Below are 17,534 nucleotides of genomic sequence, written 5' to 3' on the forward strand. Positions count from 1 at the left end.
TTCCTTCTCCAATGCGTGAAAGTGAAAAGTCAAAGTGAAGTTGCTCAGTCATGTCCGACTCTTAGCGACCTCATGGACTGCAGCCCACCAGGCTCTTCCGTCCATGGGATTTTCCAGGCAAGAGTACTGGAGTGGGATGCCATTGTCTTCTCCATCTAGACATCTTAGGATTGAACTAAACATACTGTACTACTGTACTCTTTACAGTATTGTACAAAAAGTACACAAAAGCACAACTGCTTGTAGAGGATGCACACATATGATGTACGTCAGACATGTGAACTACACGTACGGGACTGGATATGCAAACATATGTTCAGGTCTTTGAAAGTTTGCAAGTTGAAGGTTTGCATATAGGGAACTTATGTAACAGCAATGGACAGCAATGAATACACTGTCCTTTTGAATTTACAATATGGAAGGCAAATCTGCACACACAAACATCTATCACCAAGAGGTTTAAAAGGACAATCTGTATATTTCATGAAAGGTCAGTGATACTTAAATTGTAAAATTCCTTCTGCTACCACCAGGGTTATGCAAAATGTGGTGACAATCACTTTGTCACCTTCACCATGGTATTTGCAAATGTGAATTTCTGCATTTCCTAAAACAAGCGCTTGGAGATGGTAACCTCTTTCCCAGTAAATTCAGCAGGAGCTCTAAGAATAAAGAATAGAAAGTGAAAAGTGAAGTTGCTCAGTCGTGTCCGACTCTTTGTGACCCCATGGACTGTAGCCTTCCAGGCTCCTCCATCCATGGGATTTTCCAGGCAAGAGTGCTGGAGTGGGTTGCCATTTCCTTCTCCAGGGGATCTTCCCAACCCAGGGATCGAACCCAGGTCTCCCGCACTGCAGGCAGATGCTTTACCATCTGAGCCACAAGGTAAGAATTAAACAAGATTGCAAACTTTAAAGTTTGGTTGAAACTCATAAAAAACAGCAGGAGACAAATCTAGAACTGTTTATATGTCTTGGTAATAACATTCATTTTCTGTCTTTAAAATGAAAACATAATAAACTATACGTACTCAAGCATGTGGCATTTTTTATATCTCGGATTTGCAGAATCTGAGAAATTTTTATTTTTGAAAGAAATTAGGATTTTACCATGATTTTTATAAGAATAATTAGTGCTACATAATTTACTTGAGAAAACTGATAAAAGTTTTAAATACATAAAACAAATTAAAAATGTAATTCACTGACTTTTCCTCCCATCAATCACACACAGTGGTCACTGCTCATTCAACAAAGATCCAATTAACTTTTGACTCTTATGCCGTTTATTAAATTAGAGAGAGAATCTTTAATCCACATTTCATTAAAAAATGAATAGAATGCATAATTTCAGACACTAAACTGATAGAGGATAAAGGATACTTTGTCTATTATGGGATAATAATCATAAACCAATTCTCTATAACACTCTGTAAATGTGTTTCAATGAGGCCAAACTGGATTTTAATCTTTTATTCCTGCAATAGGATAAATACAGAAAAAAAAGAGAGGCAGAGTTCATGTTACCATAACACTGCAATAAAAATAATGCAATCCTTTTGATGTGGGGATTCACTCTAAAGACCTGTTTTTAATTGCTAAGAATAAAAATAATTTAATTTTCTATCACTCAGCATTTGCCTTTTTCAACAAAGGATTAAAATAGGGAATCAGTACTGCCTTGCTTTGTTTGCAAATATTTTCTCCCATTCTGAGGGCTATCTTTTTGTCTTGTTTATGGTTTCCTTTGCTGTGCAAAATCTTTCAAGTTTAATTAGGTCCCATTTGTTTACTTTTGTTTTATTTTCATTACTCTAGAAGATTATGAAAAGGAGGAGATAGGTCAAAAAAGATCTTGTTGTGATTAATGTCAAGTGTTCTATGCTTTCCTCTAAGAAGTTTATAGTGTTCAGCCTTACATGTCAGTCCATTTTGAGTTTTTTTTTATGTGTGTATGGTGTTAGGGAATGTTCATTCCTAATTTCATTCTTTTCACACGGAGCTGTCCAGTTTTCCCAGCATCGCTCCCTGAAGAGACTGTTTTTTCACCATTGTATGTTCTAGCCTCTGGATTAGATTAGGTGACCACAGCTGCACGAGTTTATCTCTGGGCTGTCTACCGATTCTATCAATCTATATTTCTGTTTTTGTGCCAGTACTATGCTGTCTCGATCACTGTAGCTTTGTAATATAGTCTGAAGTCAAGGAGCCTGATTTCCTCCAGCTCCATTTTTCTTTTGCAAGATTGCTTTAGCTATGTGGGGGTCTTTTGAGTTTCCATACAAATGGTACATTTAAGTGTTATAATTCTGTGAAAATGCTCTTGGTGATTTGATAAAGATTGCCTTGAATCTGTAGATTGCTTTGGGTAGTATAATTATTTTCACAATATTGATTTTTCCAATCCAAGGACATGGTATATCTCTCCATGTGTTTGCATCATCTTTGATTTCTTTCATCAGTATCTTATAGTTTTCTGAGTACAGATCCTTTGCCTCTCTAGGTAGGTTTATTCCTAGGTATTCTTTTTGTTGTGATGGTAAATCAGATAGCTTCCTTAATTTCTCTGATTTTTCATTGTTCAGGAGTATAAAGAAATGCAGATTTCTGTGTATTAATTTTATAACCTGAAACTTCACCAATTCATTGAAGAGCTGTAGTCGTTTTTCTGATGGTATTTTTAGGATTTTCTATGTGTAATGTCATTTGCAAACAGTTTCAATTTTACTTCTTTTCTTTAATTTGGATTCCTTTCATTTCTTTTTCTTCTCTGATTGCCAGGGCTAGAATTTCCAAAACTATGATGAATAAAAGTGGTAAGAGTAGACATCCTTGTCTTGTTTCTGACCTGAGAGGAAATGCTTTCAATTTTTCACCACTGAGAATGTTGTTTGCTGTGGGTCTGTCGTGTACAAGTTTTATTATGTTGATGTAGGGTCCCTCTATGCCCACTTCCTGAGTTTTTACCATAAATGAGTGCTGAATTTTGTCAAAAGCTTTTTCTGTGTCTATTGAGATTATCATATTCATTCTTCAGTTAATATGGTGTATCACATTGACTGATTTGTGTAAAGAATCCTTGCATCCCTGGGTTAAATCCCACTTGATTGTGGTGTATTGTCCTTTTAATGTGTGTGTTCCTTTAATGAATTCTGTCTGTTAGTATTTTGTTGAGGGTTTTTGTGTCTATATTCATCAGTGATTAATGGCCTGTAATATTCTTTTCTGTGTGAGATATCTTCGTATGGTTTTGGTATTAGAATCATGGTGGACTCATAGAATGAGTTTGGGAGTATTCCTCCCTCTGCAATTTTTGGGAAGATTTTGAGAAAGAGAGGTTGTAGCTCTTCTCTAAATGTTTGATAGAATTCACTAGTGAAGCCATCTGGTCCTGGACTTTTTGTTTGCCAGAAGATTTTTAATCACAGTTTCAATTTCATTATTTATGATGGGTTTGTTCATATTTTCATGTTTCTTCCTGGTTCAGTCTTGGAAGGTTGCACTTTCCTAAAAATGTGTCCATTATTCTAGGTTGGTCATTTTGGGGGGCATGTAGTCTCTTATGGTCTTTTGTATTTGTTGGTGGTCTCTGGAGCTTGTGTGGACAGAGGATTCCTTGGCTTAGAAGTGGACAAGCATGCTTAGATCGGGTGCCCCTCCTAGCGCTCATGGAGCCATGAGGCTGGCTGGGAGGGAAGGAGGTTGCTGTGAAGGCCCCCCCCTTGCATGCCACTCAGCAATGGTACCTTGCTTCTATGGTGACCCAGAGAAGTGCTTCTATAGTTTCTTCTAGAAAAGTCAGAATGTTTGTGTAGCTTCTTCTGAAAACATTCCCAGTTGTGGAACTCCTTACTCCTATCCCTTCATGCTGTCTTTTCACAGCCAGCAGTTGTCCCCTCCCTGGGTCCATTCTTCAAACACCACTTTCCATCACTCAGCCCCTGTCCGCACCAGGAGACACCGGACTCAGGCTGGGGTATGCAGGCAGCAGCACAGATCATGGGCACAGTTCTTACTGTGTCCTGCCTTTCACAGACCAGTTGCAGCATTTCTCACCAATCCTCTTTCTGCCCTAGCTGATTTCCCCACTGTGAATGGGCTTTTCTGAGCGTGGGAACCTCTCTTCACTTTCAGTTCCCCTCCAGGGGTGCTGGTCCCTTCCTGTTTCCTCTTTTTGTTTTTTCTTTCTTTCATCCTACCTGGTTGCTTGGGGATTCTTCTTGTTCTTTTAGGTGTCTGATCTTCTGCTAGGGTTTAGCAGGTGTTCTGTGATAACTGTTTCGTTCGTAGATGTATTCTTGATATAGTTGCGAGGAGATGTAAATTCCATGTCCTCCTATTCTGTCATCTTGACTCTTCCCCAATATTCATATTTCTACTGACAGTCTGTTAAAGGCAATCCAAGCTTTTCCTGTCTTGCTCCTCAAAATTTTTCCAAACCTCTGCTCAATTCCAAACTCATGTCCATATTTTTCGGTAATTGTTTCAGTAAGACTCATCTTCCAGGTACCAAAATTGTATTAGTTACTTTTTATGCTGTAACAAATTGCCATACATTTGTGTGCTAAAAAAACACAAATTTATTATTTATGGTTCTAGCAGTTAGAAGTCCTAAATGAATCTTGTGTGCTAAGTCACTTCAATCATGTCCAGTTCGTTGTGACCCTATGTACTATAGCCTGTCGGCTTATCTGTCCATGGGATTCTCCAGGCAAGAATACTGGATGGGGTTGCCATGCCCTCCTCCAAGGGATCTTCCTGACCCAGGAATCAAACCCACCTATCTTATGTTTCCAGGATTGGCAGATGAGTTCTTTACCACTAGTGCTACTTGGGAAGCCCATAAATGAATCATACAATACTGAAATTAAGATTTGGCAGGCCTGTGTTCCTTCTGGAGATTCAAAGGGGAAAATTGTTTTTCTTGCTTTTTCTAGTTTCCTGAGGCCACCTGCATTCCTTGGCTTATGTTAATATTCTACATATAACAAAGTTGTGTATGCTAGCATTATTTTCAATTTAAAAAATAGTTTATTAAAAAATAGAGTAAATGCTTTTCAAATTTCTATAATGTCTACTAATATTCTTAATATACAATTGCTAAAGTTATAATAAAATAAATATAATAATAAGTAAATAAAGTTCAATTGGCTTCTTAGATTAAAAATCATCACTGGCCAGAAACTTCCCATCAGTAACTTTGCAGTTTTTGAAAGCTTCCCATTACTTTAGAATACTTATATAGCATACATACTTACACTACATACACAATTTTTATTCTATTTTTTGTAGTCTTCACTTTTTAAACCTATTTTTCTCCTAAAGAATAAAGGTGAAAATTAATATTTGAAACAATGATATTAGTCACTCAAGCAAAATTTTTCTTTTTACATTTTTTTCCCGTACTAATAGTGTAGCATAATTTAGATGGAAGGGAAGCAAAAACTGACAAGACTACCAAGAGGACAAAGTTTTTATTCATAAAGAAATCAAATACTTCAAATTATGTCTAAAATATGTTAATAAAAACGTAGTAAAAAAACATGACCAATACATCTTAAAGGCACTGAAAAGTGGAATAATTCTAGAAAACAACAACATTCATTCCAAAAAGATTGCATTTGTATTAAATATCAGGCATGGACTTCATAAATATAACCAGATACCGCCCTTACTCTCATAAACCTTACAGTTGATCTAGACAGGTCTTTATCCTAAGAGATTTCTGGATAATATATAATTTGGAGAATCATTAGCCTTTAACTTCACTGTAGAAATATTACATTTTCATTCTACTATAGTTTTTTTTAAAGCAAAGGGATATTTTAGTTTTGCAAATAAGTTGAAAAAATGTACTAGCTGCGAATTTTTAGTAACTTGCTCTATATTGAAAGAAAAAATTTACAATGATAAGGTCTTTGACAGAGCACAAGGAAATACTGCTGCCTAACAGAAGTTAGTTCCAAGCTATGAACCACTGATTTAAGCTTTATTAAAAGTGTACTTGTTCCCTGCTTGGTTTCACATAGATATAATTTCATTTTCCTCAGGCTGTAGTCTATTACCAATATACTTTCTTGCAATTCCCTCCCTTCTGAGTTGAAGAAGAATGAAACCTCAAATTAGACTAATTTTTGAAAACGAGGACAGACATACAATTGGCTGGAAAAATGATGTACAGTTTTTCTCCCTTGCAAGACAAAGGAGTATGAGTACCAGCAGGAGTACTTAGGCATTGAGAGGAAGAACAATAAAATTATTCTCACTGATTACAAATTTTCAGAAGAGCTGGCAGCTTTCTCAAAGATAATTCAATCCTAGGGACCAATAAAAGCCCGACCCCATCCAGAATTTCTTACTAGCCAAACTGAACTATCACAGTTGACCTTAGACTGACCAGTATGTGCTCAGTTGCTCAGTTATGTTTGACTCTTTATGGCCCCCTGAACTGTAGACGGCCAGACTCCTCTGTCCATGGAATTTTCCAGGCAAGAATACTGGAGTGGAGTGCCTTTCCTACTCCAGGGGTCATCCCAACCCAGGGATTGAACCCACATCCCTTGCAACTCCTGCACTGGAAGGCAGATTCTTCACATGAGCACCACCAGGGAAGCCCCTCCATCAGTATAAAAAGCAGTGTAAGCAGATCTGAAAATTTCTTTCTGATGCTTTACCATTTCCTTCCACATATACCTGGCAAAATATAAAGCATCTTTGCACAATTTAAGAAACTAGGGTTAAGATTTTAGAGCCTGAGACCCAATTAAATATATTTTTTTCTTCAGACCTCACTCCTACTTTCAAATCCCCCTTTGTTGCAGTTGTAAAAACAGCACAAGAGTGCAATTTAAGAGCCAAGATTGTTGAGATGCACTCAAGTTCATCTGTGATAAATATGGTGGGAATGAATTCAGTCAGAAAGATTCCACACACATGGTACAACCAAATGGAGCTTCTATGGTATTACTGTAACTTCTTGACAGACTTAGAGTTCTTTTTCTTCTCATGCTTGTTATTTCTGAATGCCTGATCACTTAAAAAAGAACTTTTACCCATCTGCACACTCAGAGAAAAGGGCACCAATGAAAAATTTGACAAAAGCAGCATAAGACAAAATTAAAACTATAAAGCAAATTCTTTTTTTAAAAAACTAATCTTATCCAGCAATTAGAGGAAAGATAGCAAAGGAGGGAAGAAAGAATAAAGTAAATAAAATATCACCAGAATTTATATGTTTTGTCATATATTATTAATAAAATCTATCCACACCTACACCTTTGTGACAAGTAAATTTTTCTTAATATTGGAATGCACACTTAAAATGTATGCTAGCACTGAAGTCACATTATTTTGAGGGACTGGCAAAGATCTATATCATCATTGTTTAACATTAGTAATACTCTGAATTAATAATGATCTGATTTAGACCATTCCTGGGATGGGAACTTACAAGAGTTAAACGAACACCTTTCACAATTATAGGTCAACCTTGGGTTTATCAAAAGAATAAATAAGCTGATACTAAATAAATGGGTGAATGGAGATATGAATAATTCAGTGGTTGGAATTCTCTTCCCTTGGCTTCTCGGAGAACCATGTTGGTTCTTCCTTCCCAGCTCTCAGGGACTTAGGATAAATCCTATCAAAGTACCTACATCCAAGAGGCAAATGGATTCCTGATACTCTATAAAGAAAGCTGAGTGCCAAATATTTGATGCTTTTGAACTGTGGTGTTGGAGAAGACTCTTGAGAGTCCCTTGGACTGCAAGGAGATCCAACCAGTCCGTCCTAAAGGAGATCAGTCCTGGGTATTCATTGGAAGGACTGATGCTGAAGCTGAAACTCCAATACTTTAGTCACCTGATGTGAAGAACTGACTCATTTGAAAAGACCCCGATGCTGGGAAAGATTGAAGGCAGGAGGAGAAGGGGACAATAGAGGATGAGATGGTTGGATGGCATCACCGACTCAATGGAAATGAGTTTGAGTAAACTCCAGGAGTTGGTGATGGATAGGGAGGCCTGGTGTGCTTCAGTCCATGGGGTCACAAAGAGTTGGACATGACTGAGTGACTGAACTGAACTAAACTGATACTCTAGACTGATACCTAATAAGAGATTCCATATTTTTAAATGTCAATTTTATTTTTCACTACTAAGGGAAAATAAAAACCAAACATCAGTTTAGACAATACCTGCTGCAGGTAACAGATTACCCACCACTAGTGGTTTTGATAATAAGGACATTTATTTGTTTCACATTTAAATATACAGTTTAAGGAGTTCCAGCAATGGCTTGCTCAGCTCAGAGTTGTTAGGTCTCCGAGTTGGCTTGTTTTCTTTGCTGTTCTCCTCTTGTTAGCCAATTTGGCTCTCCACTTTTTAAATATCAAATCCTTACAACATAATGCTCATGATAAGATGGATGAGTTGGTGGTTGTCTTTGCCATCTCTCCTTCTAAAATTCAGGAAGAAAACATTTTCTTAGAAGCCCAGTGATTGATCTCAAAGCGTGATCATCTGAGTAGTAGTAGAATCAGTGTCGGCATAAGCCTGTGAGAAATGCACATTCTTGGGCCTCTCTCCAGGCCTACTAATTCAGAAACTCTGGAGCTGATGCCCAACAATCCATTTTTCAAAGCCCTCCAGGTTGTTCTGACTAAGCTAAAGTATGTTGTTGTTGTTGTTGTTCAGTGCTCATTCATGTCCGACTCTTTGAGACCCTATGGACCGCAGCATGTCAGGCTTCCCTGTCCTTCACCACCTCCCAGAGCTTGCTCAAACTCATGTCCATCGAGTCGGTGATACCATCCAACAGTCTCTGTCATCCTCTTCTCCTCCTGCCTTCAATCTTTCCCAGCAACAGGGTCTTTTCTAATGAGGTGGTTCTTTGCATCAGGTGGCCAAAGTATGGGAGTTTCAGAATCAGTCCTTCCAATGAATATTCAGGACTGATTTCCTTTAGGATGGGCTAATTTGATCTGCTTGCAGTCCAAGGGACCCTTAAGAGTCTTCTCCAACACCACAGTTCAAAAGCATCAATTCTTCGGTGCTCAGCCTCCTTTATGTTCCAACTCTCACCTCCATATATGACTACTGGAAAAACCATAGCTTTGATTATATGGACCTTTGTTGGCAATCACTAATTAGGACCAGTCTGATTCATCCCCTGAGGCTGAGGCCACCTTCCCTCTGCTGTGAGGACTCTCCCCGGCATGGGTCCCTCCCTTGTTTCCTTCACCTTAACAGAGTGTCTTTCTCTGATGTTGTTGTTGTTGTTCAATCTCTCAGTTGTGTCCAATTCTTTGAGACCCCATGGACTACAGGGCACGAGGCTTCACTGTCCTTCACCATCTCCCAGAGCTTGCTTAAACTCATGTCCATTGAGTTGGTGATACCATCCAATCACCTCTTCCTCTGTTGTCCCTCTTTCTCTGATAAACGTACACAAAATAGCAATGCCCTAGACACATGTTTCCTCATCCCCTACCCTCACCATATCACATATGTGTTTCTGTCTGGTGTGTTTCCCTCTACTGGAATTTAAGTTCACAGAAGTTAGGACTTTGTCTATATTTATTCACTGCTCTGTCCCCAGAACCTAGAATTTTTGGTGTATAACAGGTATTAGATAAATGCTAGATATATGGCTGGCATATTGACATCCAAATGAAATTGGAATAAGTCAAAGAATGGTTAATGGGTAGACAAACAGCAGTTTGCCAAAGCAAACTACTTACAAATGGAGATCTGGAATAAAATCATTTCTGACCGGAAAACTTGTGTTTGTTATAACGTAAAAAAATAGCTGTATTTCAGTAACTTAAGAAAAGAAACTCCTTTCTCACCTTAAATGCTCTGTTCCAATAAATTTACTTATACTACACTTTTCTGTTTTATCAGATTTGATACTTTTTATTGGAATGGACAGATTTAATCAACATAGAAACCACCATGAAATTAAAAATTTAAGTTGCCAGTTTTCTTCTAGAAAACCAGAAATTCATCTGAGGGAAAACTAAACAAAATATAGGTTCAAAGTGTAAATCAAATTACTTATATAAACAGATGATAATACTTTCAATTTCATATACTATTGGTCTTATTTCTTAGTTTTATTCTAGGGAATTATTTGATATCTTGATTACTCATCAATGCTTGCTTGCCTGTAGAATAATTTTATGTAAATGAGTACATGGTTACATAAATGATTATTTCATATTGAGAACATTTTAAATGATATAATATTCTAGTGTTAAACACAGATAAAACATATTTCCAGAGAAGTACTTTTTAAAATCCATTGAGTGATTTCTATTATAATTTGTATATTATTTTCACATTTAAATCTGACTATTAAAATATCACTCACAGCATAATTTCCTTGAGAAAAAAAAATAAAATTATCATGGTATATATTCTTTATGGTACCATGGCACCAGATTCTTAGCTGCTAATTTAAAAATAATTTTGTGGGTGTATACCAATTTAGACCATTATAGGTAATTATAAGTAAAAAGACAGAAAGCAAACTGATAGCAGCCTAAAACAGTGATGTTTCAGTGATCCGAGAGACTTCTGCCTATACATGCTGAGTATCCAGGTTGCACAGTGCTCTTCACTGGACAAGTGACTTTTTAAGGTTGCCTCCTTTTCTTAATGTACCACAAGAACCTTTCCTGAGACTTATTTTCCTTTTTGCTTTTCAAAGATAACACTGGACTAAATTCCTTTTTGTATGTTCATAGTTTTGGCTTTGGATATGCTATTTTATAAACAGTTTATGACTTTCATGATTTCCAGCGCAATTTATATTAAATGCTTCCACTCCATTCCTGACACATATGTCTCAAAGACTTCTTAATATAAATGTGAGTCAGAGAGCAGGATCAATGATCCCAACATCAATGACCCTAACTCCCAGAACACTTCTTTTGTCTCATAATATATATTCATATCACTATTTATTTTAGAAATTATGACATTGATTATACATGTTTTCTCTACCAGTCAAATAAACACCTGTTTTCTCTTTATGTGTTGCTTTCAGATGTGACTTCCGAGAAAGCAGGAAACACAGGACGGTTTTTAGATAATTTTCACAGGTTAAAATATTTTCAAAATGATCGTGCTGTTCTAGTGTATGGACTATTTGCTCTTGGCTTTTATTTATTTATTTTTTCTACTTTCCTCTAAATATAAATTTATTTATTTTAATTGGAGGTTAATTACTTTACAATATTGTATTGGTTTTGCCATACATCAACATGAATCTGCCACAGGTATACATGTGTTCCCTATCCTGAACCCCTCTCCCACCTCCCTCCCTGTACCATCCCTCTGGGTCATCCCAGTGCACCAGCCCCAAGCATCCAATATCATGCATCGAACCTGGACTGGCAATTCATTTCATATATGATATTATACAAGTTTCAATGCCATTCTCCCAAATCATCCCACCCTCTCCTCTCCCACAGAGTCCAAAAGACTGTTCTATACATCTGTGTCTCTTTTGCTGTCTCGCATACAGGGTTATCGTTACCATCTTTCTAAATTCCATATATATGTGTTAGTATACTGTACTGGTGTTTTTCTTTCTGGCTTTCTTCACTCTGTATAATCAGCTCAGGTTTCATCCACCTCATTAAAACTGATTCAAATGTATTCTTTTTAATGGCTGAGTAATACTCCATTGTGTATATATACCACAGCTTTCTTATCCATTCATCTGTTGATGCACATCTAGGTTGCTTCCATGTCCTGACTATTATAAACAGTGCTGTGATGAACACTGGGGTACACGTGTCTCTTTCCCTTCTGGTTTCCTCGGTGTGTACGCCCAGAAGTGGGATTGCTGGGTCATAAGGCAGTTCTACTTTGTTTTTTAAGGAATCTCCACACTGTTCTCCATAGTGGCTGTACTAGTTCGCATTCCCACCAACAGTGTAAGAGGGTTCCCTTTTCTCCACACCCTCTCCAGCATTTATTGCTTGTAGACTTTTGGATCGCAGCCATTCTGACTGGAGTGAAATGATACCTCATTGTGGTTTTGATTTGCATTTCTCTGATAATGAGTGATGTTGAGCATCTTTTCATGTGTTTGTTAGCCATCTGTATGTCTTCTTTGGAGAAATATCTATTTGGTTCTTTGGCCCATTTTTTGATTGGGTCGTTTATTTTTCTGGAATTGAGCTGCAGGAGTTGCTTGTATATTTTTGAGATTAGTTCTTTGTCAGTTGCTTCATTTGCTATTATTTTCTCCCATTCTGAAGGCTGTCTTTTCACCTTGCTTAGTTTCCTTTGTTGTGCAGAAGCTTTTAAGTTTAATTAGGTCCCATTTGTTTATTTTTGCTTTTATTTCCAATATTCTGGGAGGTGGGTCATAGAGGATCCTGCTGTGATGTATGTTGGAGAGTGTTTTGCCTATGTTCTCCTCTAGGAGTTTTATAGTAGTTTTATAGTTTCTGGTCTTATGTTTAGATCTTTAATCCATTTTGAGTTTATTTTTGTGTACGGTGTTAGAAAGTGTTCTAGTTTCATTCTTTTACAGGTGGTTGACCAGTTTTCCCAGAACCACTTGTTAAAGAGATTGTCGTTAATCTATTGTATATTTTTGCCTCTTTTGTCAAAGATAAGGTGTCCATAGGTGCGTGGCTCTTGGCTTTTAAATTCTTTCACATTTCGCAAAAGAATTTTCAGTGCCCTAAGTCAGTATAGTGCACACAATTTTAAGTATATAATTTAATAGGTTTTTGCATATATATACTAGATACCTGTGAAATATCCAATCATCCCTTGCCCAGAAGGTTCCTTCATCCCTCCCTAATCAATATGGTTATGTCATTTAGTAAGTGTATCTTCAAAATGCCCTGCAGCAAAAGTTTTAGTTTTCATACTGAAAAGTTTTATATACCATAGCTGACTATACTTGTACGCTGTGAAACTCTGCAGGGCAGGAATAGAGACACAGACATAGAGAACGGACTTACGGACACAGCAGGGGAAGGAGAGAGTGGAACAAACTGAGAAAGCAGCATTGAAACATATATATTATCACATGCAAAATAGATAGCTAGTGGGAAGTGGCTGGATAACACAGGGAGATCAACCTGGTAATCTGTGAAAATCTAGAGGGTTGGGATGAGTTGGAGGGTGACAGGGAGATTCAAGAGGAAGGGGACACAGGTATATTTATGGCTGATTTGCATGGTTTTATGGCAGAAACCAATACAACATTGTAAAGCAATTATTCTCTAATAATAATAAAAACATAGTCAGGTAAGTTAATTTTACCTTAATAGTGTGTTTTCTTTCCATGCAAAAAATGCTAAATGAATATAGTAATTATGGTGATCAGTTAACTCTTAACTCATAGTTACACTAAGTGCGATTTAGGCATTTCATATATACACACTACTTTAATCTTCACAATAATAGTAAGGGGTAGACATCCTGGAATGTGAAGTCAAGTGGGCCTTAGAAAGCATCAATATGAACAAAGCTAGTGGAGGTGATGGAATTCCAGTTGAGCTCTTTCAAATCCTGAAAGATGATGTTGTGAAAGTGCTGCACTCAATATGCCAGCAAATTTGGAAAACTCAGCAGTGTCCACAGGACTGGAAAAGGTCAGTTTTCATTCCAATCCCAAAGAAAGGCAAGGCCAAAGAATGCTCAAACTACTGCACAATTGCACTCATCTCACATGCTAGAAAAGTAATGCTCAAAATTCTCCAAGCCAGGCTTCAGTAATATGTGAACTGTGAACTTCCAGATGTTTAAGCTGGATTTAGAAAAGGAAGAGGAGCCAGAGATCAAATTGCCAGCCTCTGCTGGATCATGGAAAAAGCAAGAGAGTTCCAGAAAAACATCTATTTCTGCTTTATTGACTATGCCAAAGCCTTTGACGGTGTGGATCACAATAAACTGTGGAAAATTCTCAAAGAGATGGGAATACCAGACCACCTGACCTGCCTCTTGAGAAACCTATATGCAGATCAGGAAGCAACAGTTAGAACTGGACATGGAACTACAGACTTCCAAATAGGAAAAGGAGTACGTCAAGGCTGCATATTGTCACCCTGCTTATTTAACTTATATGCAGAGTACATCATGAGAAATGCTGGGCTGGAAGAAGCACAACCTGGAATCAAGATTGCTGGGAGAAATATCAATAACCTCAGATATGCAGATGACACCACCCTTATGGCAGAAAGTGAAGAGGAACTCAAAAGCCTCTTGATGAAAGTGAAAGAGGAGAGTGAAAAAGTTGGCTTAAAGCTCAACATTCAGAAAACTAAGATCATGGCATCTGGTCCCATCACTTCATGGGAAACAAATGGGGAAACAGTGGAAACAGTATCAGACTTTATTTTTCTGGGCTCCCAAATCACTGCAGATGGTGACTGCAGCCATGAAATTAAAAGACGCTTACTCCTTGGAAGGAAAGTTATGACCAACCTAGATAGCATATTCAAAAGCAGAGGCATTACTTTGCCAACAAAGGTCTGTCTAGTCAAGGCTATGGTTTTCCCTGTGGTCATGTATGGATGTGAGAGTTGGACTGTGAAGGAAGCTGAGCACCAAAGAATTGATGCTTTTGAACTGTGGTGTTGGAGAAGACTCTCGGGAGTCCCTTGGACTGCAAGGAGATCCAACCAGTCCATCCTAAAGGAGACTAGTCCTGGGTGTTCATTGGAAGGACTTATGCTGAAGCTGAAACTCCAATACTTTGGCCACTTCATGTGAAGAGCTGACTCATTGGAAAAGACCCTGATGCTGGGAGGGAGTCGGGGCAGGAAGAGAAGGGAACGACGGAGGATGAGATAGCTGAATGGCATCACCGACTCGATGCACATGAGTGTGGGTGAACTTCGGGAGCTGGTGATGGACAGGGAGGCTTGGCGTGCTGTGATTCATGGGCTAGGAAAGAGTTGGACATGACTGAGCGACTCAGCTGAACTGAGGTACTCTAACATTATTATTTTTAGAATGAGAATTTTATTTTATTTTGTTCAACTTAAAAGAACAGTAAGAAGGGGCAAAGGCCAGATTTCTTTCACTCAAGAAACAACACTGTCAACCTAAGACCCAGAAGCACAGCAGGGTTGGATTTCTAGGCAAAGAAGAAATTCCCATAAATGGACTATATCTTATTACCTCTGAGTCTCTGGCAAATATTCTGCCACATGGTAAATCTGATTTCCAAAATTTCAATTCTCCTGAAGTCAAAATATCATATGCTATTGGTCATCATAATTTTATTTGTATGAGTGAGGGACAAAATAACACTTAAGCATATATAAATCCAAATAGCTGAACAAGAAAACTTAAAATTTTAGATCATTTATGGTTCAGATGGTAAAGAATCAGCCTGCAATGCAGGAGATGCAAGTTTAATCCCTGGGTCAGGAAAATCCCCTGGAAAATGGAATGGCTATCCACTCTAGTATTCTTACCTGGAAAATCCCATGGACAGAGGAGCCTGATGGGGTGCAATCCATAGGGCTGCAGAGTCGGACAGAGTGACTAACACTAATATGCATATTTAAAAAACTTCCTGAAGGCTGATATGAGACCATTTTACATTTCTGGTTTTGTTTTAAATCTGAAAAACTTAGGAGTTAAATGCCTTCTGCTATTATATTCTAAAAATTTCAATTTTAACTCTTGATACATATGCCAAGTTTTTAAAATAAAATGCCTACACACTTCATGCATCTATGTATGCATTCTCTTTTCCTTCATTTAAGTTTGCTTTATTTTTAAAAATATCATGAGGAATCCTAGTATTTGAATTGAAAAGTGTATATTACTTTCTCTTCTGTGAAGCTTTTTTATTACTCCTCATGAGTCAAGGGAAAAGTCTTTTGTTATTGCCTTTACAAATCAAGAGTATAAAACAAACGCTTAATTGAGCAGATTGATGATTAGATGGAGAAAAATGATGAAAGGAAAGATGCCAGCATAAACAGAATATGGCCATTCATTTTTTCCTCTAAATGAATCAACTACTGCTATGAATGGGGACCTAATACTAATTCTGGCAGCAAACCACCCAGAGCCTCAACCCTCTGCGGAGCCCTATGTCTGTGTGTGGACAGCTTTTTCTCATTTCTCTTGCTAGAATACACCAAGTAGCTCTCTTTCCCTGTTGGCACAGTTACATAACTCTTAAATGAAGGATTATAAACATAGTGGAATACAGGAGACTTTCTCCCACTCTGAACTCTAAATACTCATTCAAAGATGAAAATGCTGTCTCTTAAAGAAACAACACAACTAAACTATAATATGCAGTGTCAGGAGAAATAGCCCTGGCTGTTCCCAGACCTAATTTCTTGGCAATAGTTGGATTAAAAAAATTTTTTAAATAAAAAAGGAAAAAATCTTCAATCCATCTATTCTACTGATATGGACCTGTTTCCATCCTTACCGTTACATATGCCTAGACTAGCTCAGTCTTTTGTGTTTAATTGTCTACAACCAAAAGTAACAGAGGTTGTTAAATAAGACATTTGCTGTTTTGAGCAGATATTGCTGAGGTTTTAATCAGCAGCTAATCAGCAGCACAAGACCTCTCAGACACTAAAATGGCAGAAACAAACCCTTCTGAAGTTTTCTAAATCCTTCTTATTGTCATAACAAGATTCCTCCAGTCAAGTACCGGGGGATAAAAAGCAGCACACCATTACTTGTTAAAGACACCCAAGTGAGTCAAAAACCTTGGCTGGCAGTTTACCTGGGCCCAACTACAAATACTCTGTAATAGAAGTGCCACATTTAATTAGCCCTGAAGCAGGGAACAAAGCTCTTTCATTTTAGAAAGTTGGCAAATGGAATTTGGGGAAAAAAAAAAGCAAACCTCTTACCTTTGGTGGCAATTCGTACACATTGGGTTTTAGTTTCCTGACGGAATAAAAAAAAAGTCAGTTATAAAAAAATGAAAATAGTCAGTTATAGGTAATGTTTCCTATTTCATAAACTACAACTAGTATGAAGATTAATCTGGGGTTATAAATTAGGTTTCCAAGGAATAGAATCACAGCATTAAAGACACTATTTTTTAGATGTTTTCACAGAGATTTCTAAGAAATGTAAAATAACTTTAAAAAACTAGTATTTTCTAAAGACTTAGGTATCTCTGTTTACCTTGTAATGAAACAGGATATCTTGCTAGGACAAACAATCCAGCATTCTATTTGAATTTATTGTACTTTTTGAATGATCATAAAGAAAAATATATTTGCAAAGCTAATACAAATCAGACCCAAATATAAATTTCTTGTTCATTTCATACCTGTAGATTCAGACCAAAGCTGAATACTAGACAGTTTTGCTTTGATTCTAGCATGACTAAGGAGCTAAATGATGAAAGTCATAAAATTGCATCACAGTTGCAGTATATTTCATCTGCTTTTTTTTCTTTTTTAATTTAGGTGTTAGGGATTATATATTTCTTGGTGGGATTATTTTTCTTCCTCTTGCTAGACAGATGAGATCAGGAAGTTGAAGGAGAAATGGGAAAGGACAAGACATT

The 17,534-nt window shown here is 37.3% G+C and overlaps 1 protein-coding gene across 6 annotated transcripts in view; it reads right to left on the reverse strand.

The window, feature by feature from the left end:
• The window catches only part of PTPRK (protein tyrosine phosphatase receptor type K), a 616,741-nt gene that overhangs the window by 88,301 nt on the left and 510,906 nt on the right, over window positions 1-17,534 (reverse strand). For all 6 annotated transcript variants that reach the window (XM_061427930.1, XM_061427929.1, XM_061427931.1 and 3 more), the window contains exon 13: window positions 16,867-16,903. In XM_061427930.1, coding sequence (XP_061283914.1) covers window positions 16,867-16,903 — 37 coding nt within the window. The remainder of the gene's footprint in view (window positions 1-16,866; window positions 16,904-17,534) is intronic.

This window comes from Bos javanicus, chromosome 9, assembly GCF_032452875.1.
Source record: "Bos javanicus breed banteng chromosome 9, ARS-OSU_banteng_1.0, whole genome shotgun sequence".
Classification (NCBI taxonomy): domain Eukaryota; kingdom Metazoa; phylum Chordata; class Mammalia; order Artiodactyla; family Bovidae; genus Bos; species Bos javanicus.